The 26,172-nt window shown below is 46.3% G+C and overlaps 1 protein-coding gene across 12 annotated transcripts in view; it reads right to left on the bottom strand.

Moving 5' to 3' along the window:
• Positions 1-238: 238 nt before the first annotated feature.
• Positions 239-26,172, bottom strand: part of ARMH3 (armadillo like helical domain containing 3) — a 135,076-nt gene continuing 109,142 nt past the window's right edge. For 8 of the 12 annotated variants that reach the window (XR_012674324.1, XR_012674326.1, XR_012674325.1 and 5 more), the window contains 2 exons: positions 9,244-9,360; positions 239-3,351 (listed from right to left, as the gene is read on the bottom strand). Coding sequence is in view for 5 of the 12 variants with exons in the window: in XM_075154864.1 (XP_075010965.1) it covers positions 3,259-3,351; positions 9,244-9,360 (210 nt within the window). In the remaining 7 variants the exon portion in view is untranslated. Of the gene's footprint in view, positions 3,352-9,243; positions 9,361-26,172 lie in introns of those variants that run through there. The other 4 variants (XR_012674327.1, XR_012674330.1, XR_012674328.1 and 1 more) reach the window with 2 other exon arrangements.

Genomic DNA, 26,172 nt, shown 5'->3' with positions numbered 1-26,172 from the left:
ACTCGGGGGTCTGGTACTACCTGCTCCTGACACTCCCAAAGAGCAGCCAAATCACCACATGGAGCTGACACCCCCCACCAGCCTCCCATCGGTACCCTGTGCCCAAGGCACGGTGCCTCCTCTGACAGCCCGGGCAGGGGAGTCTCAGCTCCTGAGGAGCTGCCTCTCTCTCAAGTCTGCATGAAAAACGGGACCCGTAAGAGCTAGGGAAGAAGAGACGATACCAAAAATCACAATGGCACTTACAAATCAATTTTTAATAACTCCCTCCAAAGTTTAGCTCAAACTCAATTTTTCTCCTCCAGAATTTCGTCATTATTTTGTAAAATATTTGTCTCCCTGCAGCAGCTGCCTAATTTAAAGGCAGCAATCTGATTTCTCCCCACACTCCCCAAGTCTCAAAAACAGCTCTTCCAATAATAGACTGGGTATGAATTAGACATAATAAAATACACTCAACTGCTCAGATCAGATATAGGAAAGTTTGGGGCCATCAGCCACGTCCTGAGGCTGATGTTAGAGTTAAATGACTTTCTGCTCAGTTCAAGCTGGCCTTAAAACACAAGTAGTAGTACGGTGTTTAACATAACAGGCAAATCTGCAGCAGAATCTGTGAGCAGGAGTTTGCTGACTCCAGCGGCAGAGCGAGCATCATACCGTGCACAGGTAGCTCTCTGCAAACCTCGCGCTCAGCCTTGCTTGTGTTTTCCTTACTGGCAGCCCCGGGGGCATGCAAGAGGTGTAGGGCTGCTCACTACTCGTTGGGACCTGCGGCCTGGACCAAGGAGAAGGCACCCCTGAGCAGCACCAAAACCTCCCTCTGCACAGGCAGGAAGAGCCCGAGGGCAAGCGACTCCCCTGCTGCAGCCAGCATGCCACCAGTGACAGGGCCACCCCCATAACTCCCCCACTCTCCCCTCTGTGAAGGACAAACACTGCACCCTCTGGACACGCAGGGCTCTGCTATTTATTGAGCTCTAGGTTTGTATGTACATCCATTTACAGTGCTTGGTTCCGCGACAGTGTGACAAGAGGACGCGTGTCACAGCCTTCCCCAGCTCGGCCTTGGATGAAGGCTGACCTCAGGAGCTGCTCCCAGTCACAGCCGGGGCTTCTCAGTTCATCCCAGCAAGGGAGCACCACGGGGGAGATAAGACCTTTGATAGCTGAGCCCAGGGTGAAAAGCTGAAAATCACGGAGGTGCCGAGGCAGAGGCAGACCCATCCCCAACTCTCTCACCTCTCTGTCCACTCTCAGTCCAAGTGAGATCAGAGAGAAGGAGGCGTGTGGACGGCTGTGTGACTCAATGCTCTGACAGCAGCGATGCTGCGGCTGCACCTCAAGGAAGCAACTCAAGCCCCCTTTGGGAAGAAACTCCCCCCCTCAGAGGCGAGATGGTCTAGCAAGAGCTCCCCACACATACAGACAAGTGCCATGTGCTGCAAACCATTTTTACCCGTTTTTCACTGGAGAAATGGCCTCCTCCTACACGCCCTGGCCTGTTCTCAGAGTGATTTTATGGAGCCTGCTTGCTCTCCCTCCGACTTGCACTGTCCCTCTGACATGTACACATTTCCATACACTTGCATGGCAGGAAAGCACGTAAGTGTCTGGCTTAGCTGATAAAAGCCAGACAATTCCATGCCAAGGCAAAGTATCTTCTGTTGGGAGAAGCCGGTGCTCCGAAGGAAAATATACACTCTTCATTGGGTGCTGTGACCAGTGGGTGGCCAAGGACACAGCTTTCAGCTTCCCATGCTCACGGCACGTAAAGATGAAACATTAAAACAATTAACACACGCTAGCATGAACAAGTCTTACCTAAAAATGGCTGAGAATGAGCACGACATTCACATCACTCACACTAACCTACGAGGCTAAGAACGGGACTAGGCACTTTTTTTAAAAAAACTATTTTCTAGAGGAAAAAAAAAGTGGATCTGGGATGTAAATAACTTCTCTACTTCAGTCCACCAGGTCAGGCCAGATCCTAACATCACTGCTGGGAGCTGAAAACGCACGAGCAGGGAACAGGTGTTTATGCTGCATATTCCTGAGCTGGCAGCCTGACCCAGCCCTGGGAACAGGCTCCACCGGGCCCGGGCACCTCTGACACACCGGCTCTGGAGCAGAAAGGTCTGCCTGTGCCCCGGAGCATCATCCCAGAGCTCTTCCTTAGGAAGTTCTCAGTAGACTGTTGTTGCAAGTTGCTTGGTGAAGACGGGAGGGCAAGTGAGAAAGTGAAGTAACTACTCTTCCAGCTGCATTTTAGTTGTGGGCTACACACAAGGGAAAAACCGGGGACTTCTTAGTTCATGAAGGTCACCAGGCACTTGCAAGCATGTGCAAGGCAGACGTTCCTGTGAGGGAGAGGAGGATTGTCGCAATGCAGTCTCTGATGGGCAATAAGGGGAGTGGGGGAGGGAGTCAGCCTACCCTCTGCCCCACGAAAGTCGAATATCTAAAAATGTCCCTCAACCTTAGAAACAGCAGAGATGAGCTGGGCTACTGGAAGCAACAGTGACCCCAAGCAGAGCTGGTCTCCAGTTACGAAGTGCTCTGTTTGACGACCCATATTCTTGCATACTGGGTCAGACTGGACCCTGTAAGCCAACAGCCTTGGAGGCAAAATTTCTCCTTCTCCAGTAGTCCAATGGCTTGGTTCAAGTGACACCTTCTGACATCAGGAGCCAGCAGTGAGCAGGGCCTGCTCCTTGGGAAAATTGTTTTATACCCCAAAGCCATTCCCAATGGGATGGCAGTGGATTTGACCTACATTGCGGGAGGGCAGGTTGATCCAGGCTGACAGAAAAGAACCGCCCTCACCAGATATCAGAGAGCTTTCCCTGTAGAGCAGGCGAGTGATCTCAACCCAGAACTGTCTTGCACAGCTGGACTGGTTTTATTATTTTGGTTGTGAGGTCTCCCCAGCGCTGCTACAAAGGTTTCCAGTGCATCTTCCCTGAGGCTGCGGAGGGAATCTCCCATTGCTACATCACAGGAATGGCTGCCCACCCCCATGGCACCTTACAAATTTGTTTCCTCCTCCTCCTAACATGCCGATCACCTCTCCTCAGCCCCAGTCCTGTTGAAACACATGCCTTTGGGATCAAACACACAGCAGCAAGCCTCTCCCCTCGAAGAAATGCAGTCCCTTCTGCAGATGGAAGGCAAGGGGTGACAGGTTGCAGATCTGTAGTGTCCCTGACCAGACAGGTCCGTCTCTGGTCAGCCCTGCGCAGTGGCTGTGTCCCTGCTTCAAGAGATCGTAGAGAATTCCTTCAGCAGCAGTTCCTGGCTCAGTGTGTTGAAAGCAAGGTTCTTCCTCACATTGATGCTGATGGACCGAACCTGAGAGGCAAAACAAGATGTTTTAGCCAAGGGACTCTTCCTGGCTCCCCGTGAGCGCGGCGGCTTTGACACTGCTGACCTCCAGGTTCAGCATGAAACCGTTTTGCATGCTGTTATAGCCCCAGAGAACTTGCTGCAGCCAGCTCTCACTGACACTCCAGCTTATCAAGAAATCCCTGAGGAATAGCTGCTTCCTGGAATAATAGGAATGTCTATAGTGACATCCCAGCAAGGAGAGTAAATTCCAAATGAGACAGGGATGGGAGAGGATGCTCTGTTTGGACGCATGAGCTATGATGTGTTTCCTGTTCTGGGGCAAAGTGATGGGGAAAGTGAGCACTTCCAGGTTTCAGCTGGAAGAGCATTTTCTACCATTGCCCTCTGGAGTGCCAGCCAGCATTCTGCTGGATGAATGCAGTGCCATGGCCTCTGTCCTGCTCCAGAACCTGCAGAGCCAAAGATACGGAGTCAAGGAAAGGACAGAGGCCATGCTACTGGGCTGTAAACACAAATTATCACCCAAGCTGGCAGAAAACCATGGGTTCAGAGCCAGCTGTGTACTCTGTGCTGAGTGCCTTACACCTGAAGCTGGCTCACTAGCTGTCTCTGAAGAAGAGCCACCTTGATCCCTTAATGATACCCAGACTTCTGGACACCTGCAGAGTCTGCGAAGAGCTGGGAAGCACAGCAGCTGCCCTTCCCCCTTCATGCCTGCAGACTCGCTGGCCAAACACGCAGGCCGCAGACTGGGCTCAGTCTCAGCTGCACTCGGCAACGAGAAAACAAAGTCAAACATCATCTGTGCCAGCAACTGTGCAGCAGTGACAGAAAGTAAAACTGACACAAGCTCATCCAAACAACGGGATTACAGTTCCCAGAGACTCAGAGCCTGTGATAATAAGGTTGTTGCTGACCTGGTTAGTGTTTTGTGTTTTTTAAAAGCACTGGGGGATGAATTATATAGAAGCAGAACGAGGAATCCAACACTGGGGGCTGGAAGAGCAAGTTAGCAGTGTTCATACTGCTGAGGGTCCCATTGCTGCTCTGGTGAGAAAAAAAAGAGGGGAAGGGCAGAAAGCTCCCAAAAAGGCAGAATGTGTAAGAGTGGGAAGCAAATCAAAACATGGAAGGTTAACAGGGAAAGCTGTGAAGTGAACCCCAGTGAGCCCCATTATACAGACCCTAACAACCCGAGCAAGCTAGCAAAGATGTCTACACTTAAAAGACAGAATATTTAAGTTTTATGGTGACTGCAGAAACCACAAACTCTCCTTCATCAGGACGCTTGGCAGAGACCCCATGTGTCTTCGTTCCCTTGAAGCACCCCCTCACCTCTCTTCTCTGGGTGTCTTTTGACTTATTCCATACTGAAATAGTTTGGAATCATGTCTTGTAAGATAACCACAGGTTATAGCCTATGTTAAACGCCACTGCAAGTGATCTCCAGAACACTAGTTTGCACTGGGCTGTCTCCCTGCCAGGAGACAGGAGCCCCACTGACAGGATTTGGTCTCAGTCCTAGCGAGCGCTCCCCACCTCAGCGATCCCGTCAGTTCTGACAGGAGGGAAACAACATGGCTAAACAGATGCAGCCCTCTGCCCTGGGGAATGTGAATGCCTGCAGAAAAGGGGCAGATGCTATATATAGTGTAAGCCAGCATCCTTATTCTGACTAGAAACATTTCTATGGGTCCCAGCAACAGAAAGAGCAAGCAGAAATGAGCTCCTGGCCTCAGGAACTGCTGCCAGGGGCCAGGCACCAGCAGTAGAAGATGCCCAACTTGTATACACATCAAGGTCTCCAAAAAGGATGCAGCAGCAGTCTCTACAAGCCCAGAAAGGGAGGCTGGAGTGGCACACGATGAGAACACAGGGCTTAGCAGAAATTGTAGCTATGGGGCAGAGCACAAGAAATTAAGCCTGGTTCGTTTGCAAAGAAAAGGTTTAGGAGGAATAGAGCAAACACTCTCCAATATGTAAAATGAGGTCAGAAAGAGAACAGTGAGTAATATTTCTCTGGCTCCCCAGGGATGGGGCAAGAAATACTCAGCTTAATTTAAGACAAAGAAGATTTACACTGGAAAAGAGGAAATACCTTTAAACCTATGGGTTGTGAAGCAGTGGTGTAGATCATCTGGGGCCAGTGTGGAGCTGTTTTCACTTAAAGACAGCTTCAGGTTTCAAGAGGAGCTTAGACACAAACTTTGGTCGAGAGCAGTCTAGATGGACTTAGATCTGCTTTAACACAAGTTGGGGAGATGACACTGACGTTTCTACAAATCTCTGCCCAGCATTTCTTCTGCTGTGAGAAAGCAGGCAGCTCTGAGCCAACCAACTTAAAAGGTGAGAATAGCTCAAATTAGAGTTAAATCAAGTTCTCTCCAGCACCAGGGCTCAGCACAGGGAGCCAGAGCTCGTTTCCCTTTTGGGGTTGGAAGACTGGGAGGTGTCAGCCTGTAACAAGGATAAACTTCAGAAGCTTCCTGCAGTCTGGCTGAGCTGCTCCATCCACGAGGCTACACCCCAGGACTCCTTCTAGCTTGTGCTAGCCCAGGCCTGGCTGCCAGCCTGGAAGCTACCAGAACTCTCTAGAGTGGCTTATACAAGGGGCCAAAACCAACCTCAGAAAGTAAGCCTAGAGCTTTAACATTCATTCTGCAAGGAAGTAAAAGCAGACCACATGTCCTCTCTTGCTTCTGTATGGAGCACGCTAGGGCCAGAAGAGCTTTTAAAATTGCCTGGATCACATTTAACCCACAGACTTTCAAGAAATGGGAAATGCATGAAATGCTGATATCACCTGGAGAACAATAAGCAAATGAAAGAATGGATGAAGCAGTGGCATTAACCATGTGAGGAAAACATTATTCAGTTCTAGTTTTGTGTCATTATAGCTGGACGTGTGCAACACTGTACAGACACTCTTATTTTGCAGCAAGTCCCATCAATTAAACCTGTTTCCAATCAACAAGCAGCTCTTAAGAAATTTGTACAATGGGAGGAAGGTTTACACTGACTACTACATCTAATTAGAAGTCAAATTACAGTAATTTCCCCTGCAGAAATCAATCCCTAATCAGACTATTTTGAGACTCTGCTGAAACCTATCCAACTGCAAAGACAGTGAATGTTTTGGAAAGATGCTGAATCTCTTTCCACACATTCCTCCAGCTGCAATGCAAGGGTCCAAAAGCTCACATCCAAACCATTCACTCTGTCAAAGCAGCACAGACCTCAAATGACATCCCTGAGGGTTCAAAGGAAAAGAAATAAAAAGTGTTAGAAAACTTCCTAACTTCCCTCCTTTAGCCCCTCAAAGGCAGCACAACAGGCCAGAAAACCCAGTTGATAAAACACTCCACATATCACCTTCCACCACAATGTGGCTGCAGTATCGCAGGCCTCTGAAAGCTTCTTTGAAAAGGGAATGGGAGAAGAAAGCAGATTTTTCTTTGGGATTAGCAAGAAAGAGCAGCACTGAGGCAAAGCCAGAGAAGTGAAGCAGTACATTAGCAAAGCATGTCAAAGGAGTTAGAACAAGATTTCTGAGCATAAAGGAGCCAAGGGAATGGCTTGGGGAAGTTTCTGCTCACCCACTTAATGGGAGCACAGAGAGATGAAAAGGCAGCCAAAAAGGAAAATGGCTCCTGCGTGTCATTCCCCACCAAGAAGGATTTGCTTTAATGCCTTCACACAGATAGAGATAAGAAAACCAGGCAGAATCTGGAAAGAATTATTTGCAAACAGATCCTGTTCAGGAAGACCTGATGGGACCAGCATGAGTTTGGAAACCATACTGGAAACCTGTAGTTCACCACCAGCCCTGCTCCTTTGGCAGAGCCCATGAAGAAAACTGCAGCAACTTCACTCTGCCCCTCCATGAAATCCTGCAAACCTCAGCAGTTAAACGCAATGCATTGGGTGGGGGGATATTATCCAACATCAGACCAGCAACAGAAGCCAAAGTAAAGACTCAGAAGCCTCGCAAAAAGGAAGCCAAGTACCTGGTTTGAAGAGGATATGGGGAGGACAGGGCAGACTAGAGCCTTTTTGATGAGTTGTTTGAACAGTTAATAAAGCCATCAGTTACTGTGCACCTAGAGGAAAAAACAGCGTGGAGGATGGGAGGCCAGCTGAGTTTGCTGAAGACAAATCATAACATATCAGGTTGATTTCCCGCTGTGTTGAGGGAATGGCTTAATGGAATGCAGGGGATTTTCTGTAGCTGTGAGTAAAGAACATTTAATAGGGTCCCAATTCTCAGGGCATCTAGAGAAATGTGGATTAAACAGATTCACAACTGGGTCAAATCAGCACATTTAGACAGTAATTATTCAGGCTTTCATATGCTCTTGAGGAGAGGGTCCCAGGGGTACCTGGACAGGCAATTTTCAGAAGGGAGTTGAGGGAAGACTGGTTATGCTAAACAGATTCTTAAATGATAAAAAATTGGGATTTGGGGGGAAGAAAAAAAAATTGCGCTAGGAAGAAAGTAATTTTAGCTGGAGTGTTTTGTAGCTGTGATGATCTTAGGACTGAGAATGTCATTTTAATCAATTGGCATGATCAGCCTGAGCTTCTGCCAGGCCAAGTGGGAAGCGGGGCATGCAGGAAGCAGAGCAGTCACGTGGCCAAGAGGCTGGGGCAGGAGATGCTGGCCAAGGAGGGCAGGAGCCCTTGGGACAGAACAGATGACAACAGAAACATGAATGCATCTTATTTCCAGGGTACAGTAAGAGGAGAAGCCCCTGTCACAGGAAGGCTATGGCCAAATTTCTTTGCATATATTCCACATATGGTATCAAACAACAGGCCAGAGAGACAACAACAGGCACAAAAGAGCACAGAAAAATGGCATGAAAGTGATTGCAAGTGTTTTTGCCCGTATCCTACCCGATGGCAGTGCCGAAATGACCGAAAAAACATTAGAAAGCATTCTGCAGAAGGAAGCAAAACCAATTCAGGCGTGCTTGCTCTGGAGCAGAGTAGACAGAGGGAGGCATAACAGTCCCAAACTCATGCAGACTCGTGACAGAGTGGGCAGGCATCAATTACTCATCAATCAGCAAGGACAGAGCTGGGAGAGAGAATCAGCTCTCAAACTGGTGGAGAAAGCTGCCAGAGTTAGAGATCTCTCCCTTCACTGAAGCTATAATGATTCAGAAGTGAGGAAAAACAGGCTCCCCTCAAATACCAGCCACTACAAAAACATTGCCTTCCTGCTGATGCGGCCGTCGGACAAGAACATGTTGCACCAGGGCTCTCTAGAGCAGAGTGAGCAAGCTGGCTTGCTGAAGAATATAACTACAAACCTGAATTATTTGGACTCAGTTTTGTCTTTGCTGTATTATTTTTGTGGGGCTTCCTACCGTTAGTCTTCTCTGGCAGAAGGAGTCATTTCTAGGGAATGCCTTTGCTTTCTTTGCGTGGAAACCCTATTTTGTGAGTGATGGAGGAAAGCAACGAGCAGGCACATGTTTCACCAGCACCACATATTCTGCTCAGTCCCGAACTTTGTGGTCCACTTAACAGCAGCAAAAAGGCTAAGTTGCTCTGCGTGATAAACCCAAGGTGGGAGCAGTCAGCTTCTCCACTGTGTAAACTTACCAGCACAAAGCACAGTGGATCCCCAGAAGGGACAGAGACTGACTGACCGGTTGCTGGCCTGCGCAGTCTGGTGGTTCCTCCCCAGCCATGTAGTGCAGGGCAGGGAGCTCCAGGGAGCTTTCATATCAGTTGAGACACGCAGTGTCTATTCACATCCTCCCCATCTTTGGAGGCAGCCCAGTGGAGTAACAGGGCTGTTCAGCAATAGCCCAAATGCCACTGCTCAGGCCGTAAGCAAAAGCTTTGGAAAAGGGCTGTTGCTTCTGCAGAGTCAAGGCAGCTTACCAGCTCTTTGAAGAAGGCAGCCTCTTTATGCTGCTCTGAGTAGCGCTCATACTGGTCCAGTCCGTCCTGCAGTTTCAGGGTCAGCGTGTCGTAGTTGGACCGTACCACTTCCAAAACCTGTCAGAGACAGCCAAATACAGCAGGGGAGTCAGCATCCACAGATGCCTCAGCATAGGAAGACCAAGGCTGAGATAGATCACAGCTCTGGCACCTGTTTTTGCAACACACATGACTTTAACAGCCAATATTTGGCTCATGACTAACAACACAGAGGTGGGCACTAAAGTCTTCCTAATGCCAATAAGGAACAGCCCTCAAATTTACAGAATTTCTTCATTCATGGGAAGAGCGGATGAGCCTATGACAGCAGCAGTTTTCCAAATACTATTATGTCACCAGAAGAAGTAGACATGATCTCATTAAATTAAGCAGCTAATTACCAAGTGTACACCCAAATGTAACACAGTAGACACTATGAACACACAGGTTTGCCCAGCCCCATGGTCCTCCCAATGCTAGTTTTGCCAGCACACCTCCCTCCTGGCTTGCTAATCACCGTTCACAATCTGCTAAACCGCCAGCTTCTACAGCTGCTCAGGTCAGCTTCCATACAGAGCACTGCACTACTCTCCTGATGGGAACAAACTTCTGACAGACACTAAAAGAGACCAACTCTGGTACAGACTCTGGTTTTGGAAAGAGATGGAGACACAAATCCAGGTCTTCTTGCCCAGGAGATACTTTATTATCTTCCTTCCCTGCAATCAAAGCACTCCAGCTTATATTACTGCCTTACTCTGCTCCCAGCACTGGGCTAGTTACACATCTCTGTCCTATTGAGCTATTCATTTCCCTAACTAGGGAACACCAAGAGGGACTCTCACAATGCTTTTTAGCTTCAAAGCATTGCATGGACAAACACATTCCTCAAAGCATTTGTGAGATGGTAAGTAACGATAATCTTCCTACCAGGAGCCATATAGCTCAGCACTCCTGGGCAAAACATATGCTTGAAACAATTCTCTTAAACACATGAACTTCTTTCTTAGGCTGTTACCACTTGATCTGAGAACTAAACAGAAGCACAGACAGAATATCAGCATCCGAGGTTTGCGTTACAGTAGCCTCTACTCATGAAAAGCCTCAGCCAGGAGGACTATGTAGTATAAGGTGCCCCAAGGCATTCACAATTCAGGAGAGATCCTAGAAAAGCATTGCAGAGGCTGTAGGACAACAGTGACCAGAACAATAAGGAACCCTTCTACTTCTCCTCTTGTCCTCCCTACAATGTAAACACTACCCTCAATTGCCCTTTTCGACAGCTGTCAGCTCCTGCCCTTTACAGGATTGAATTGTGTTCTTATATCCTTTACTTGAGGAATCTGAGACTTGCTTAGGGCTCCCTTCAAAAACTTCTTTCCCTGTCTTGTTTTCCCCCAAACTTTGCATATGGCAGCGGTACACAGAGACACTCATGCAAACACTTAGAAGCAGGCTAGGGCCTGCCACAGGGCATCATCCGGATGAGGACTGGGGGGAAAAAAGAAGTTGTTCCCAGGTAAGATGGTCACACAGCAGAGTCTCTTTGCAGGTCAGCTGTCCTCCAGCATTGCAGAGGCAAGCTAGGGGTAGCAATCAGTATTTTGCAAGGTTATTTAAGAACAGCCTGTCCAGTGTTCTGCTGCTGCAAGAGCATGCAGCCTCCTCTCCAGGACTCATTTTCTAATGCTGCTTGTCAGCTCCACTGGCAGAGAGGAAGAACCCCCTGCAATGACAGCCAACTCCAAATTCAGTCTGGCCCTCTTGTTTCTGTGTGCAGAAGCTGTGAGAAGTATCACAGAGACAAGAGCAAGGATGAAAGAAAGCCGCCTGGGTACAGGAATAATTTAATCTGGGATGCAACTATCCACTAGTGATGGAGAGTAATAGTATAATGCACCTTCTTCTAAGCAATAAAGAACCTAGCAGCTTGCATGAATCAGAGGGCTATCCTCCTGTCAATCTGAGGAAGCCAAGTTGACCAAGATTAATAAGCTGCAGGAGAGAAACCTTGTTTGAAAGCACAGGAGTAGAACATGCTTCTCCAGCAGTAACTCAGAGAGGAGGCATTTTACCCAGGACTACCCCACTCCTCAGGAGCCTTCCCTTGGGCCCCTCTTCACTCTCCTGTGCCCCCATCCACACAGCCATGTGTAGTGCCATACGGGTGTGCCCAGACAATGGACGTACATGCTCCTCCATGAAGAAGCAGGATTCCTCCTTGCTAGCTCTGAGTAGAGATCTCTTCAGATACTCAACATCCTCAAACCGCTGTGAGCAGGAGTAAACTCCGAGGGCAGCAGTGAGCTCTGTAAGCAGTATCCTTCAACTCAGCCCTCCTGCGTCACTTTTGAAAGGCAGCTAAGAACTCGGTTTGATACTCTAGGAGGAGGACAGGGAAGGAACAAGAGGCCCCAAAGTGTCTACTGTGTTACCCACTACTTATCGTAATCTCTGCAGTGAACTTGAGATCAGCTTATCCCTTTAGCTACGTATTTTCATTGGCTTCCACTCCTTATCTCCTTTAATTATGAAATAGAACTTAAAAAGAAAGGGTAAGTTAAAAATAAACAGCTTTTCCTCACTGCCTGATAATTTCCCTTTCTTGCTGCTGCTGAGAAAAAAAGCTACGTGGGATCCGAGATAAACCCACTCACAGATCACTTCACTTCATACCCTATAATGGATAGGAGCTGTTACTGAGATTAGGACCTGCCATCCCTGAAACAATTTCATCTGCTCTTTAAGATGCAGTTGCTAGACAGAGGAGAGGTTAAAGAGCAATAGAAGGTATTAAGAGCTTCTAACATGAAGGTTTGAAAGGCATCAGCTTTTTACACAGATGGCAAAAAAACTGCACATCCTCTGTGTAACAGAAGATTGCATGCTAGCATCCTTCACCCTTCTTAAACATGCTTTGGCTTTTGCTCAGGAAAGCTACTGCAGGAAGAACGCCCTTTTACATAAAACACATACGATCTTTACCTGCACCCTTCCGTCAGATACAAAAAAAATAGAGGAATTTAATTTTGAGATTAAAGCATTTCTCCTTCAAGGTCTTGTCCAACCTGATCTTCCTAGAATTCTCTATGGAAGACTAGAAAACATCAATTCCAAGATGGTGAAGTATGAATAACTTAAAAAGGAAGGGACTTTTAGCTGGACTCTCCCACACGGATTTTAAAGTGTCATTCAGTTTTTTAAAATCTCACGAGCAGCTGGAAGAGCACCACTTCTAGTATCAGGCAAGGATAGAAGAAAAAGGACTGTAGAGGACTTCCAAGGAGCTTCTCAGCAAGCAACAGGGAAGATAAGATGTGACACTCCTCAGATTGCAAGGATAAACATGCAGGGCAAACTATTTTCTTAAAAAGTGCTTTACTGGATCTGTACAGTGGAAAAAAATTAAATGCAGAAGAGTCACAACCTAAATCTCTTTTTGTAGGTTACCTTAGGGGGATTAGACTCTTAAAAAAGCAATATGACAGAAGTGAGCAACTCAGACACGGTCAGTACGAGAAAAGCGAAGGCTGCTGAATTCCTTTCCTGCAGTTACCTGTATCAGCCCTAGAGGCTACATTTGCTCATTTACTCCACTCCAACAAACCAGAAGTCAGTGGAGCTGTACCACTGTAATTTAAAGATAATTTGCCATCAAATTAACCCCCTGCCCCACCACTCACTCACTGACTGCTTTCCAGAAGCTCTAGAGAAACACGAGCGATTCAGGTCCCTGTATACCTGTCCCCAAACCAACCTTTCAGGAGCTGCTCTGAGCAGCAAGCACTTTCTGCGGCACTCAGATTCCAGCCTCCTCCTGCAGCTACAACTGTCCATGCCCCACGACTCTCCTTCCCCCGTAACACCGACAGCCTGTGAGTAGAGGCCCCCCTCCGGGTAACATAGCAGGGGGGCTGGCTTACAATAGAGGGGCTGATGTGGGGCTCAGCTCTCCACAGCATCCCACACATGCCATGCCATGCCGCTGCACCCAGAGGAACGAGATTATTTCAGAGTTCTTGGCTCCTCACTTTGCTGCATCCACCAGCTTACCGCTCCCTTGCAAACCGGAGGGACAACCTCCGAAGGGTCAGTGGGCTCTTGTGGACACAAGCTCTGGAACCAGTTCTCACAGAACCAATTGACCCTGCCCCCAAATTTTCTGCATTCAAAACAGACTGTGCTTTGCTGTACCACTCTCCACACAGGCTCCTTCCTTACTGCACCAGAGCTGTTCCCTCTGCCTGATCCTCAACAAGAGCTGACTTGCTGCCCTCCCCCAGGAGAGACTGGACCTTCTGGAAGAGCCTGTCCTGGGAAAAAAAGGGGATTACATGCAGCAGTCTCCGATCCCCATCCTGCCCAGGAGAACACAGTCACGGTCAGCAGCAAAGCCAGAGAAGGAGCTGCACCGGTGTGGTGGTTTAACCCGGCAGGCAGCTAACAGCCGTTCGCTCACTCCGCCCCCACCCCGAGTAGGATGGGGGAGAGAGTTGGAGGGGAGGGGGAGTAAAATCCATCGCTTGAGATAAAGACAGTTTAATGGGACAGAAAAGGAAGGGAAAATAATAATAACGATAAAAGAATATACAAAATAAGTGATGCACAATGCAATTGCTCACCACCCACCGACTGATGCCCAGCCAGTTCCCGAGCGGTGGTCACCGCCCCCCAGCCAACTCCCCCCAGCTTATATGCTGAGCATGACGCTATATGGTATGGAATATCCCTTTGGCCAGTTTGGGTCAGCTGTCCTGGCAGTGCCCCCTCCCAGGTTCTCACTGCAGGGCATGAGAAGCTGAAAAGTCCTTAAGCAGTGTATGCGCTACTTAGCAACAACTAAAACATCATTGTGTTATCAAAATTATTCTCATGCTAAATCCAAAACACAGCACTATACCAGCTACTAGGAAGAAAATTAACTCTATCCCAGCTGAAACCAGGACAACTGGCAAGGAAATCTAACGGGCAACACGCAGAACGAGGGCCCATCTATCTGGCAGACACAGTACGCTTCATTACTTCATAAAAAGTAACTTTTTAACCTGCAGAATCTTTCATCATCTGCGACTGCAGTCTCTGCCTTACTACAACATAAAATTAGAGCGTGCCACCCATTCACACCACCCAGCAAAGGACCTGGTGGTGGGTAAGTTCTGGGAAGCCTGCATGGGTAATGACAGAAAAATAAAGGCAAAAGAGAAGAAAGAAGAAAGCAAGGTCTTTACACTGCCTGTTTAATCAGCGCAGGAAAGGAGAAGAATGCAATCAGTCAGCATCACCAGGACCTCGCTAAAGCCTCTCCATGCCCATAAGACAGTCATTAGCTACCATGACACAGAAGCAGTTGGAAAAGAACTGACTGAATGATTTCACATCAAGCAAAAGGCAAAAAAAACCCCCAACAAACCCCAGGTTAAAATGCATTTGCCCCCTGCACCCACTCCATGCATGCCATGCCGCTGCACCCAGAGGAACAAGATTATTTCAGAGTTCTTGGCTCCTCACTTTGCTGCATCCACTTACCGCGCCCTTGCAAACCGGAGGGACAACCTCCGAAGGGTCAGTGGGCTCTTGTGGACACAAGCTCTGGAACCGGTTCTCACAGAACCAATTGACCCTGCCCCCAAATTTTCTGCATTCAAAACAGGCTGTGCTTTGCTGTACCACTCTCCACACAGGCTCCTTCCTTACTGCACCAGAGCTGTTCCCACAAGGCTGGGCCGGGGGGGGAGGTTCTCCAGATCAGGCCTAGCAAGCCCTCACAGGACGGAAAAGCTGGGTGCTTCTGTCCCAGCTGTCCTATACTGGAAGATGGAGCAGCCCATCTATGGGGCATGTAATGCCCTCACCAGCACGAGTGCACAGACGTGGCACAGGGGCTAAGGGCAGCCGGGGACAGACAAACGTGCCTTCTGTCCTCTCTGGTGGAGGTGGTGGAGTCCCTGTCACTGTCTGTGTACCACAGAGGGAATTATGGCAGCCCCACCTCCGAAACCCAGGCAAAGCCCAAGACACCATGAGCAGTCTGTCCCCTCAGCTCAGGGGATGGAGGCTGTAGGAAGAGACATTAGGGTTTCCCTATGCTAGTAGAAGCCTGATGTGCATTTTACACTGGAGTCCTCAAACTGGCTTGTTTATTCCAGGTTTAGTACAAATCTTCCCCTTTTTCTCCCTCAACTAATCTCCACAAGCAACTCATAGTCCCTGAGTGTTTCTCCTAGTGAATTCAACTGAATAGCAACATTTCTCATTCTAATGAAAAGGCTGCTGCCACCTGGACTACAAAGAGGCTATTGCCTCTCCATAATGAAGTGCCAGATAATTGACATAAATTTTACAGTAGTATCTTCTAATTAATGTGGAAAATTATTTTTTTTTTCCAAATGGCATCACACTTCTCACAGAACAACTTAAAAGTTGCTGATGCAGGCTGGAGTCTTTGCTGCAATTAATCCCCAGAAGTGCCAAAGACAAAGCACATAACTAAATAATTAGAAGTTAAATAAAAACACATACACAGAGCTGCCACATTTCCCAACAGACTCTGCCCAGACCCCGGCTGCATTCATCTCCTTCTCCCTTTCCTCTTTCACTCTCTGCGGGAGCCAAGTTCAGAGAGAGGATCCACTAAGACTGTCAGTGCTACACACGTGTGCTGGAAGCAGCTGCCATTCACACTGGTTTCAAGAAAAGCACCCACCCTAGCACAAGCAGCAGCACAGAGCTTTTGTCTGACCCAGCAGTACCTTACCTTTGCAGCTGTCCTGGAGCTAAATGCAGTGCTGGTGCTTCAACACCATCCCTCACCCCCAAGCTGATCAAGCCATGAGTATTAATTCCATGTTCATGAATGCTAAGAGGAAGAGGAGGAGGATGTTGCTATGACAGTCCAACAACTCAGATTCCCAAGATCTGCTGTGCGTACAGCACACAGCTATGGATCCAGAGGATGCAGAGCAGGTCTGGTGCACGCTATGGGAAAGACAAAGATCTGGGCTTGGGACGCAAGTGTAGTCATGCCACATAGTGCAAGATACACAGCGCATTGTCACTCCTGCTCCAGTGCCCCAAATCTCCTGCATCAAGCAGCTGCTGTTTGTACTACATGCAAGTGAAGGACCTATGGCCCTCTCCTGCTGCGGGCTGAGAGCGTGAGGTTGCACGTTGCAGGTTGTCTCCTGTGAGACAGCCCCCACCAGCTCACATAACTGTCCCTTCCAGAGTAGGAAGCAGCATCCTGTCTGCCCTCAGGGCAGGAAAAATTCCCGGAAGGAGAATTTTTCCAATAGTAAAAAGCTCAGCTAGCCCAAAAGATTAAGTGAAAGCAACCAAGAGCAAATTTCTCCTCTGAGGTATGAAACAGGACTGCACTGATGCAGAATGCATCAGCAATGCTGGGCAGTACGACACAAGAGGTCTGTCCAGGTCATAGCGGGGAGAAAGGTCTGCAGAGGTGGGCGCTGCCCATGAGCCCCAGGATGGCACTGGGCCATGAACACATGCTCCCGTCCTGACTGTGGAGAAACACAAGCTGATGGGAGTCAAGAGTCTCCCGTTCAGTGTCTGAAGCTGGACAGATGGACAAGGCTGAGCAGCACACAGCAAAGATGAGAGAGCCAGGAGACAGGGAGAGAAGGTGCCTCGCCCTGCTTTCCACTGCTAAGGTGAGTGCAGGGACCCCTTGCACACAGTTCCCACCAGGTTACTCAGACACTTTTTAATTTGTGTTTGCCAATCTTCAGCTCAGCTCACTAAGCATTAGCCAGGACACGCTACGCCTCAGAGCCCAGGAGTGAACAGTCTTTGCCCATCAAAGTTCGTCCTTTGTCCCTGCCAGTCACTCCTGGCAGTCCTGCTGTGTCCACTGCACTACTCTGTGCCCAGCCAAACACGAGGAAAGACTAACTCTCCACATCCCAAATCCTTCCTGAGGACTGCTTTTAAATATTTGCACTTGACTGGTATTGAAATCCAGGCCTTGCCACTTCTCTACACAAGGCAAAAGGTTTTGATCATACATAAAAGATTATTATTTTACTTAGCAACATCAAGGAGAGACATTTCACACCCCCTTTTCCTCACCTCAGCATAGAGCCATTCTGTCGGGCTCAGATGATATACAGTAGCTCAGATGTTTGTTCAATGATCTCAGAGAGATCTGTGATCTTTAAAGGAACAAGCCTACAAAGTTGACAGTTTCCATCCATGGAGTGGGAGGGTTCAGTTACAGTCTTTCCCCTCTGCCCACAAGTGCCTCTTCTAAAGATAAATAATTTACAAGCTCACGCAGAAAATGACTGTCATTCTCTGAACTCTGCTAGCAGAAATGGCATCCCCTTTTAGGACAAGAGTTACCTGCTCCAGAAATGTTTCAAAACCACAATCCATCAGAAGCCTAAGGTGTTCAACTCTATTTAATGGTGGGAAAAGACTCACTGATCCAACCAATCTGGGAATCACACAGCTTTCAGAAACATCCCAAAGCCAAAACTGTTATCCAGCTCCACCCAGAAGCAGCTGTAAAACACAATGCAGTGCCATTCCAAGCTCTCATGGGACAGGCCTTCGCAAGATTCAACAGTTACTTTAAGAAGCAGAAAGGCTGCAAAATAGGACAAAGGCAAGTAATGACAGAGACATAGGGTCACAGAGACCAGCTATGTGCACAGCTTGCAGGGACTTAATTTGTAAAAGGTATAGACAAATAGAAGATATTAATGTGGTTGATAACCCTTGACATCCCTGTGCAGCCATCTCTAGGGCTAGGGAGTCCTGTGCTGGGAGTATGACACCCTCTGAGCTCCAGGGCTCAGGTAGCTGAAAGCCTGCTCACCTCACCAGAAAGCCTGTGCCATGAATCCTTCTACTACAGAGTAATTTCGAAAAGTCACGAATACACACACAAGACAACTCCCATACATGTTACATGCACTTTGCTCAACGCGTTTGGGTTTGGAGGACAAGGAGCAAAAATGCACTTAGTCTCACTGCTTTTTCTCAAGACCAACCTGTTTTTCTCAGTTTCATGGATGGTCAGTGGTTTTATACTAATCTGCATATCCCACTTGGCACAAAGAACCTGGCGCTCTCTGTGGGACTCTGGGCTCTCTTTCCCAGACTGCAGGGACAGGCTCTCGAGAGGAAATACAGGAGGCAATTCTGTGCCATTCAAGGGACGAAAATGGGTTCAGTGGGTTTCTGCCAAGAGAACGAACATCCACGTATTGCACAATGCTGGCACTTCCAAAGACCAGGCAGGGAAAATGAAGTCAAAGATCCTGAAAGAAATTATCTTTAAAATTATCAATTAATAAAGTAAGCACCCTCCAGAGCAGACTTTTAGATCTGGATGGGGAGATCCACCAGAAACTGAATGAGGTCCACTAAGCTCACCTGTTGTTAGAAATTTTGTGCGGAAGGCAGGCAGCAGCCAAGATGATGGCAGAAGCATAAAACTCGTAGATAGATAGATTTGCTATTTTGGAGTTACAGCCCATTTTGGAGTTGTGAACCCTTATCTCCAGCTGGTGGCATTTATGAAAACATTTCTCACTGCTAGGTACGTAAGAGCACTTGCAATTCTGCCAAGGCTTGAAAAGCACTGCAGATAGCTATGGACTGGACCATTAATTTTTTTATTTCCCCATTGTGCTTACAATTAACTTAAGTGCTGAAATGTGATGGGCTGTTCCAGGAGAAGCTTTTTATCTACCAGCTGCATTCTATCACAGCAGTAAATCAACTGCTGTCACCAAAACATCAGACAAGAGGAAGAGAGCATCCTTATGTTCACTGTGCATATTACCCGTTCAGCCTAAGTGGCTAACCAGCGTTCAGCAAATGAATGCTGTGATTTGTGTACAACCTTTGGTGCAATTCTCTATTTACAGAAGACCTTGTTCCCCTGAACACAGAGAAAAAACAGTCAGCAGCAGCTCTCCAGCATCAGTTAACTGACCAAAGTAAAACCAGTAACCTTGGCGCCCAAAACAAGATAAAAGAGTTTAAGTCATGAGCTGCTGCTCCAGTTGAGCTGAGAAGCCAGGACATACAAAGCTGTTATAGAAATCAAAGACACTTACAAGAACCTAAAAAACAGTAGCTGAAGATTTTAAGAAATGGTCAGAAATAAAATCTTTCTAGGGCCAGCAGCCAGAAAGCATCCTGGCAAATGTTGAAATTCAAATACACAACTTGCAGTTGAGATTGCCTCGACGACAGGATACCTGATGTACACCAGAGGAAACTCACTCCTAGTAAAGAAATTCAGATTTGCCCAGAAGACAGTTGGCTCAGGAATAAGGCTATCTAGAGAACAGACTAAGACAGGGTATACAACAAAAACCTTTCCGTTCAATCAAACCCCAACAGAAGCAAGTGGACTGTTCCAGTTTGAAGAAACCAAAATCTAATTGTGCCCAAGGGAAAAACAACGGGGAGGCTTATTCTGGTTATGGTCTAATCAAACACCTGCAGTCATGGGAGGCTTCTGGAACTATGTCACCTGGTCAGGTACACAGGACTCAGAAGGGGATCCAAGAGAGCTTGTGCTCCTCACAGCCACCACGGACTTCTACAGGGTATAATGATTACAGACTAACTTATTAAAAAAACCTCACCAGGACCCTGACTTGAAGATCAATGAAGGGAGAACACAGACACTCCAAAAAGCCATGGAGCTTGCCACGCATTTGATTTTTCTTTCTTCTTCTTCTTTTACAGCAACTAGCACGCGAATGGCCTCTACGAATGCTACTAGTACAACCCTGGGTCTGACACTTGCTGAGAAAAAGCAGATGCTAACCACCAAGCTCATGACTTTTTTTTTTTTTAAAATGATCAGAAAACTTGTTAAACTTGGTTTGCACAACATGAATAAATTTAATTAAAGGAAGCAGCAAAGTTAAATAGCAATACACTAAAAAACTGGCCACAAACCAAGCTGATGCTGTATATTTAAAGGAAGTCAAAACAATATAGAACATGCCAGAGAAAGACCCAGTTAGGACTGGGGAAGGAAGGTATGCATTTGGAGGGGCAGAGCTTAGAAAGATCAGTTCCATAGCTCCTACATACCTTTAAACAACTAAATAGTGACAATAGAAGGCCAGCTATTAATTGCACAACGGCAGTGATAAAAGGCAATAATTCAGTGGCCTGAGGAGATGCAATGAAAAGGCCAAGCAAGAGGAAATCCAGAGTTCACATGCCTAACTGACCACATGTAGAAAATGAATTCAAGTCCATTCTAAGATGGGGAAAACCAGAACTTTTGAATACAAGCAAGAAGTCTAGATAGCCAAGAAATCAGATGAGCAAATAACTGTTTGATTATCTGTACTATTTTGCAGTTCTACAATATATTTTCTGAAATAAGGGCACTGGAATCAATATACAAGATTTAAAACATGGATTGTCACAGGCTTACACAGTGACAACACAGTACTCCTGCTTTATTTTTGTTCTCTCTCTAATAATTTCTAATTCTCTGCCTTTCTGACCACTTTTGAGCCTTGAGCCAACATTTCCAGGCTTATCACAATGACTCCAAGAGTCCTTTCCTGCATGGCAATATCTAGAAGACTTTACTACAGCTTAAAGACTTTAAGAGACTTACAAATTCAATCTGCAAAAATTCCTTCTAAAGATACAGCCCAAAAGAAATAGATCTATAGTCAGATTAGCTACAAATAGCTGTAGCTACAAATAGTTAGAAAAAACTGTAGTAGCAGTACGCTAAGGTAGCTAGCTAATAAGGAAAGGTGGGCAATGCTTGGAAGTTTGTGTGACTCAACCCATACAAAAGTTTTCGCTATTAAGGCTTTTGCAAATCTGGAGTTGGAACAGCTTATAGCTGCTGGATGATCCTTATAAACAGAAAATCCCATAGTGAAAAGGGAACTGCAGTTGCAAAATGTCTGCTCTAAGGCTGCAGTTCCAAAAGTGGTTTAAGTCAATCTAAGTGCAGGTCACCTAAACTGCAATACGAAGTCTGGAGTTCCTCCTTCAAAGGCACTTATTGCAGAAATAAGGCATTCTAATGTGCAACTCAGAAGTCTCTTCATTCTGGACACAAGCACTGAGCGTGCTGATGACCAGGCACAGTACCGACATCAGGAGTAACTGAGAAGGCAAGAAGGAACAGAGATGATTGTGCCCTAGAAACGGAGAATGCAGCTGTGCAAGTTAAGTTTATCAGAATTATGACAGTGATGAAATTCCTACCAAGGAGATGGGATCAAATCTGTCCCGACCAAGTGACTCCTCACAAACCCCAGATGCACTTCTGGATCCTACTCTAATTTGCATTGCACAGCTAGAAGAAAAGGAAAGGACAAAGTCTGTGATGAGGGCAGAAATAAGAGAATCAAATAATTTTTGATATGACATGCTGAAAGAGTGAAGCTTGTTAACATTTTAATTTGTTAAATTATCCCCTTTTGTGCTGTTGGAATGTGTCATTCTTTTTAAACTCCATCTGAGCAATGACCAGAGCTGAAACAGAATGAGGCGGTTTATGCTTGGAAGCATTCATGGCCAGCATAGAAAACGTCTTTTGCCTGTAAAAGCAGAGCTGCTTAAAGTTGACTGCTAAGTTAATTCAAAAGGAACATTTAAATGGCTAGTGGGACAGCTGGAAATACAGAGGCTACTATCCAAGATAATCACAGCAAGGGCAGGCCTGATGAGATGCTAAACTTTGTGGGCTGAGACACTTCGTAACTGAAATGGAGATCTGCAGGATAGCTGTCCAGCAGACAGTCAGCAAGGTGAATCTGAGAGGGAGCAGAGACTTGGGCATGGACCACACACAGAAAACAGATCACAGGCTTCTCAGAAATCAAACAATCTGCTGCTTATTACTGCCCTTTTCAGGGAAAGAAGTCTGTGCGCATTCTTTGAAATAAACACAGAGGCACCAAAAGTTGTTGACACTCAGTTATTTCTAGTCATTTCTCCTTATATCCAACAGAAACAATCAGGCCCAAGATAATAGCTATGTCTCTCAAGAAGGATTCCTGCCACAGTAAAGCAGCATCTTGCAATCCAAAGATATTTGGAGGACAAAGAGGGCTTGCGTGCCTGGGAACTTAGTGTTTATCGCCGCAACATTTGTTCCGCTTATATCCTTAAAACATCAGACCTACCATGTCTTCAGCACCAGCTTTCTCACAATTCAGATGCTCCCAGCAACAACCCCAAAACACCACAGAGGACAAGTTCCTTCAGAATGCATGGCTGAAAAGAGACTGAAAAGAGGCATCTTACCTCTATGAGCACAACGCTGTTATCTCCACAGAGGTTCAGATGCTGGATGGGCAGGAAGGACACGACACAAAGTGGAGGTTTATTGCTAATGGGCCAGATAAGATTATTGTGTTGGCTGTATGCCCGCCATTGACATTCAAGGAAAAGGTGACCTGTGCTGGCACTGGACCCAATCTCACCAAAGGATGAGAAGAACAAAACTTATGCTTCTTTTCCAAAGCACCTTTAGCAGTTGAATCCTCAAGTTGAGCTAATCAGTACGCAGAGCAACAAGCTGGAGAACTACTTGTCCACAGTGCCTGCCCTCTGAATCAAAAAGCATGCACCCTTTGCTGTCACAGCTCTAGACTGAGCCGGCTGGCTATAGAGGTGGGATGTATTTGTACATACAGCACTACTGAAGACTTGGGCAAAGACGATGCCACTCCCTTGGGGATAAGGAGTTGATCACCAAGGCTTCCTCTTTCTCTCTAAATTTCTCTTTTGCCATATTCCTGGACAAGTACCTGCAGGATCTGTAATGGTAATATCATCTCCAGTAATTTCTGCAGTGCTTGGAGGACACCATTGCTCTACAGCCTAAAAATCTCTGCGTGAGGATTTAGTGCTCCCAAGTGCCTCTTGGACATCAAACGTTTTCAAAGCTATTAGCTCTGATGGATTTTTGAATAAGGCTCAGGGAAGCCACTCGCTCAGTATTTCTCATAAGCAGAAGGTAGCTCTGACCTGGTAGAATAAAAATTACTGAGAAGGAGGAGGAGGAAGAAAGCCCACACAGCCCATCCTCTCTGCAAGCAAGGAAATGAGGTTTGATTTACTCCATGATTCTAAGGTGTGTTCAATTTCAGCTTGAATTTCTCCTGCATAAATTCAGCTTGGCTGAGCAATGTCCCCATTAGAGACTGTCCAAAGCAATATAAGTTGATCCATACAATGGTCTTTGAAGCTGAAGGTTCGAAGCCTTAGTGAGGAGGATTTTTTTAGCATATTTTTGCATATGCAACCCACAAACCTGTGTCTTCCAAGAAGTTAGAGGAAGACAATATAAAAAAGCAATTAGATACAGTGCATACACAGCTCCTTATTGTTGCCAATTAATCAATTTATTTATTTAGCTCACTGGTTAAATTTCCTCTTACTACACAACAGAGAACAACTCTGGGTCTGTATTTTCCATGATTCAAATGGATTAGATGACAAGCAGAAGTTCACTCACTAAAAGGACTTAAGGCTTCAGTTCAGGGATTCATAACTCAGCTGCTTTGTCTTCAGGTTTTAAAACCACTAATTTGTACTGCATCAGCTGGTAGTTTTATTTGCACAACTATTTTTGTTTTAATGGGAATCTTAAACTCTGCTCTTCCCAAAATGCTGCTGCATTGCCCTCTTGGTATTATTCTCACATCTGAATTTTTGACTATATTTAAAGAGGATTTTATGCTTGCTTAGCAAATTTCTTAAGAAACTGCACCTTATACTTAATACACACAAGTTCAAGTTCTGCTTGGCTTTTCCTGACTAACCAGGCATATCAGCTGAGCAATCCCCTCAGCAATGCAAAACCACTAGAAGGCGGCTTGGGTGGAAGCTGACCAGGTCTCTCTGCATCTTCAACTCGGTCTCACATTTTAGAGAAGCTCTACAAAATCTGGAGTTTGCACGCATTTGACCATATTGTAGCACACTTCTGAGGTGGGATAAACCATAGGGGTCCATTCTCACCCTAGATTAACACAGAATAATTTCGTACCGCGTTTATCCTGCTGAGAAACCAAGTGACAGAAGTTGAAGGGGGCCACATCTCTGCGTTACTCTGCAGAGACTCTGATCTTACAGTTGAGAACCATTCACAAGAGGGAGTTTCAGTGAAATGGTGCTCTAATTTAACCCCAACGCTTCTACCACTTTGGGCAGTATGAATAAAACCCAAAAGCAAGTATGCAGGTTGAAAAATTCAGGTACTTTAAAGCTTTGGGGTTTGTTGTAAATCTACAGTAGCCTGAGCTGGCCTGACTCAGGAAAGATTCAATTCCTTCCATATGCCTTTTTAAGGACTGACTTGTGACTGTGCCTAGAGCTTTTGTTTGGTGCATTTTTATAAATGGTAATAAGTAGAGCTGTTCACTTGGTTTACTGCTTCTAGACGACAACTGCCAGCTACAATCAACTTAGAGAGAACAGGAGAACAGGGCTGGCAGCAGCCACAGGATGCATCATAGCGGCAAGCAATGGTTATGCATTAGGAAAACTGCCATCGTTCTTCCTTTTCATCTCTCTAAAACATGTCAAGGGCACTAATTAACAGGGTATCCAAGGCACACAAAGGCTATGAAGAAAGATGTCCCTAGTGCCCTGTTAAAGCCCAATCCCAAAATGACTACTGAGGCTTTAGGAGCCTGCTGAACTCTCCCAGTCACGAGTCTCCAAAACTGTCTGATACTCAGAAAGAATTCAAAGATCACAAGAGCTGCAGAACTGAGAAAAGCAGAAAGGAAATAAAGTGACCTACTTTATACTCTTCTATCACATGTTGAAAGAGACGGGATCATAAAATGCCAGAAGAGGCACATGTAAAGGAATCCTCTCAAATGCATGTGCTGTCAGCAGCGTGATGGCACACAGTCCCCCATGGAAGAAACAAGGGCAGGGAAAAACCCAGGTCAAATAATGTGCCAGAACAACAATTCAATACCGAGAGAGAAAGGAACAAACAGTAGGAGTTACACAGAGTAGAGAAGCCTGCGATCTGAAATGCCACTCGCCGTTAGCCTAGCAGGCATTAAAGCCTCTGCCAGGAAGTGGCACTTAGCATCAGAATGATCCGATTGCCTTTTCCAAGAGCAAGTGACAGAGGAGAAGTGTGATCTTAAATATTTTGTAGATGTTTCTGCAGCATCTGTTCTTGACTTAGCATCAACAGGCAGGGCAGAAGAATCTGCAGCTGTCTGTGAGCACCTGGGTACGACTATGTAAGATTACTGGGTACAGGGTCCACACTCCAGAGTCCAGATTCACCTTTTAAACCACAACCCTGTTGAGAGCTGGAAAATAAGGCCTTCTTTGTGAGAGTACAGGCAGGTGATTTTTCTCCCCTTTTTTTAAAGGAGAATGCTATCAAAATAAAATCCTCCCACTCCCTAGATTTGACTTCTGAAATTTTTGCATCTTTTGTTTTTTAAACAAAGATCAGGATCAAACAACTGGCCATTTTTCTTTAAGCATCTTAACCTGACCTCTTCCAAACTCATCACAGAAAAAGCTCTCCCTGACATACATAAGCGGAGGTCACACGAGTTATAAGCTCATGTACAGAAAGCATGGCAGCTTCAATTCAGGTCTCCCAATCTTCAAACTATGCTTCACTCAAGTGAAGAGTTTTTGGGTGAGGATGAGGGACCAGGGTACGTGTCAAGCTAACAACATAGCTGAAACAAGACCACAAGTTTCTGGTTCAACTAAACAACTGACTTCCTGATGAACGATTGGGACGGGAGCGGTCAGTGGCCCCAGTACAGCAACCAACTTCTTTATGCCGGGATGTTTACTGTAACATTAACCGCCAGCCCTAGCATCACTAAGTCCTAGTTCTGAAACATCAACATATTAAATAATGACAGA

This window comes from Calonectris borealis, chromosome 7 (assembly GCF_964195595.1).
Source record: "Calonectris borealis chromosome 7, bCalBor7.hap1.2, whole genome shotgun sequence".
In the NCBI taxonomy this organism is placed as follows: domain Eukaryota; kingdom Metazoa; phylum Chordata; class Aves; order Procellariiformes; family Procellariidae; genus Calonectris; species Calonectris borealis.
Note: the sequence above shows the minus strand (reverse complement) of the source record. Positions and strands in the feature narration are given on the sequence as shown.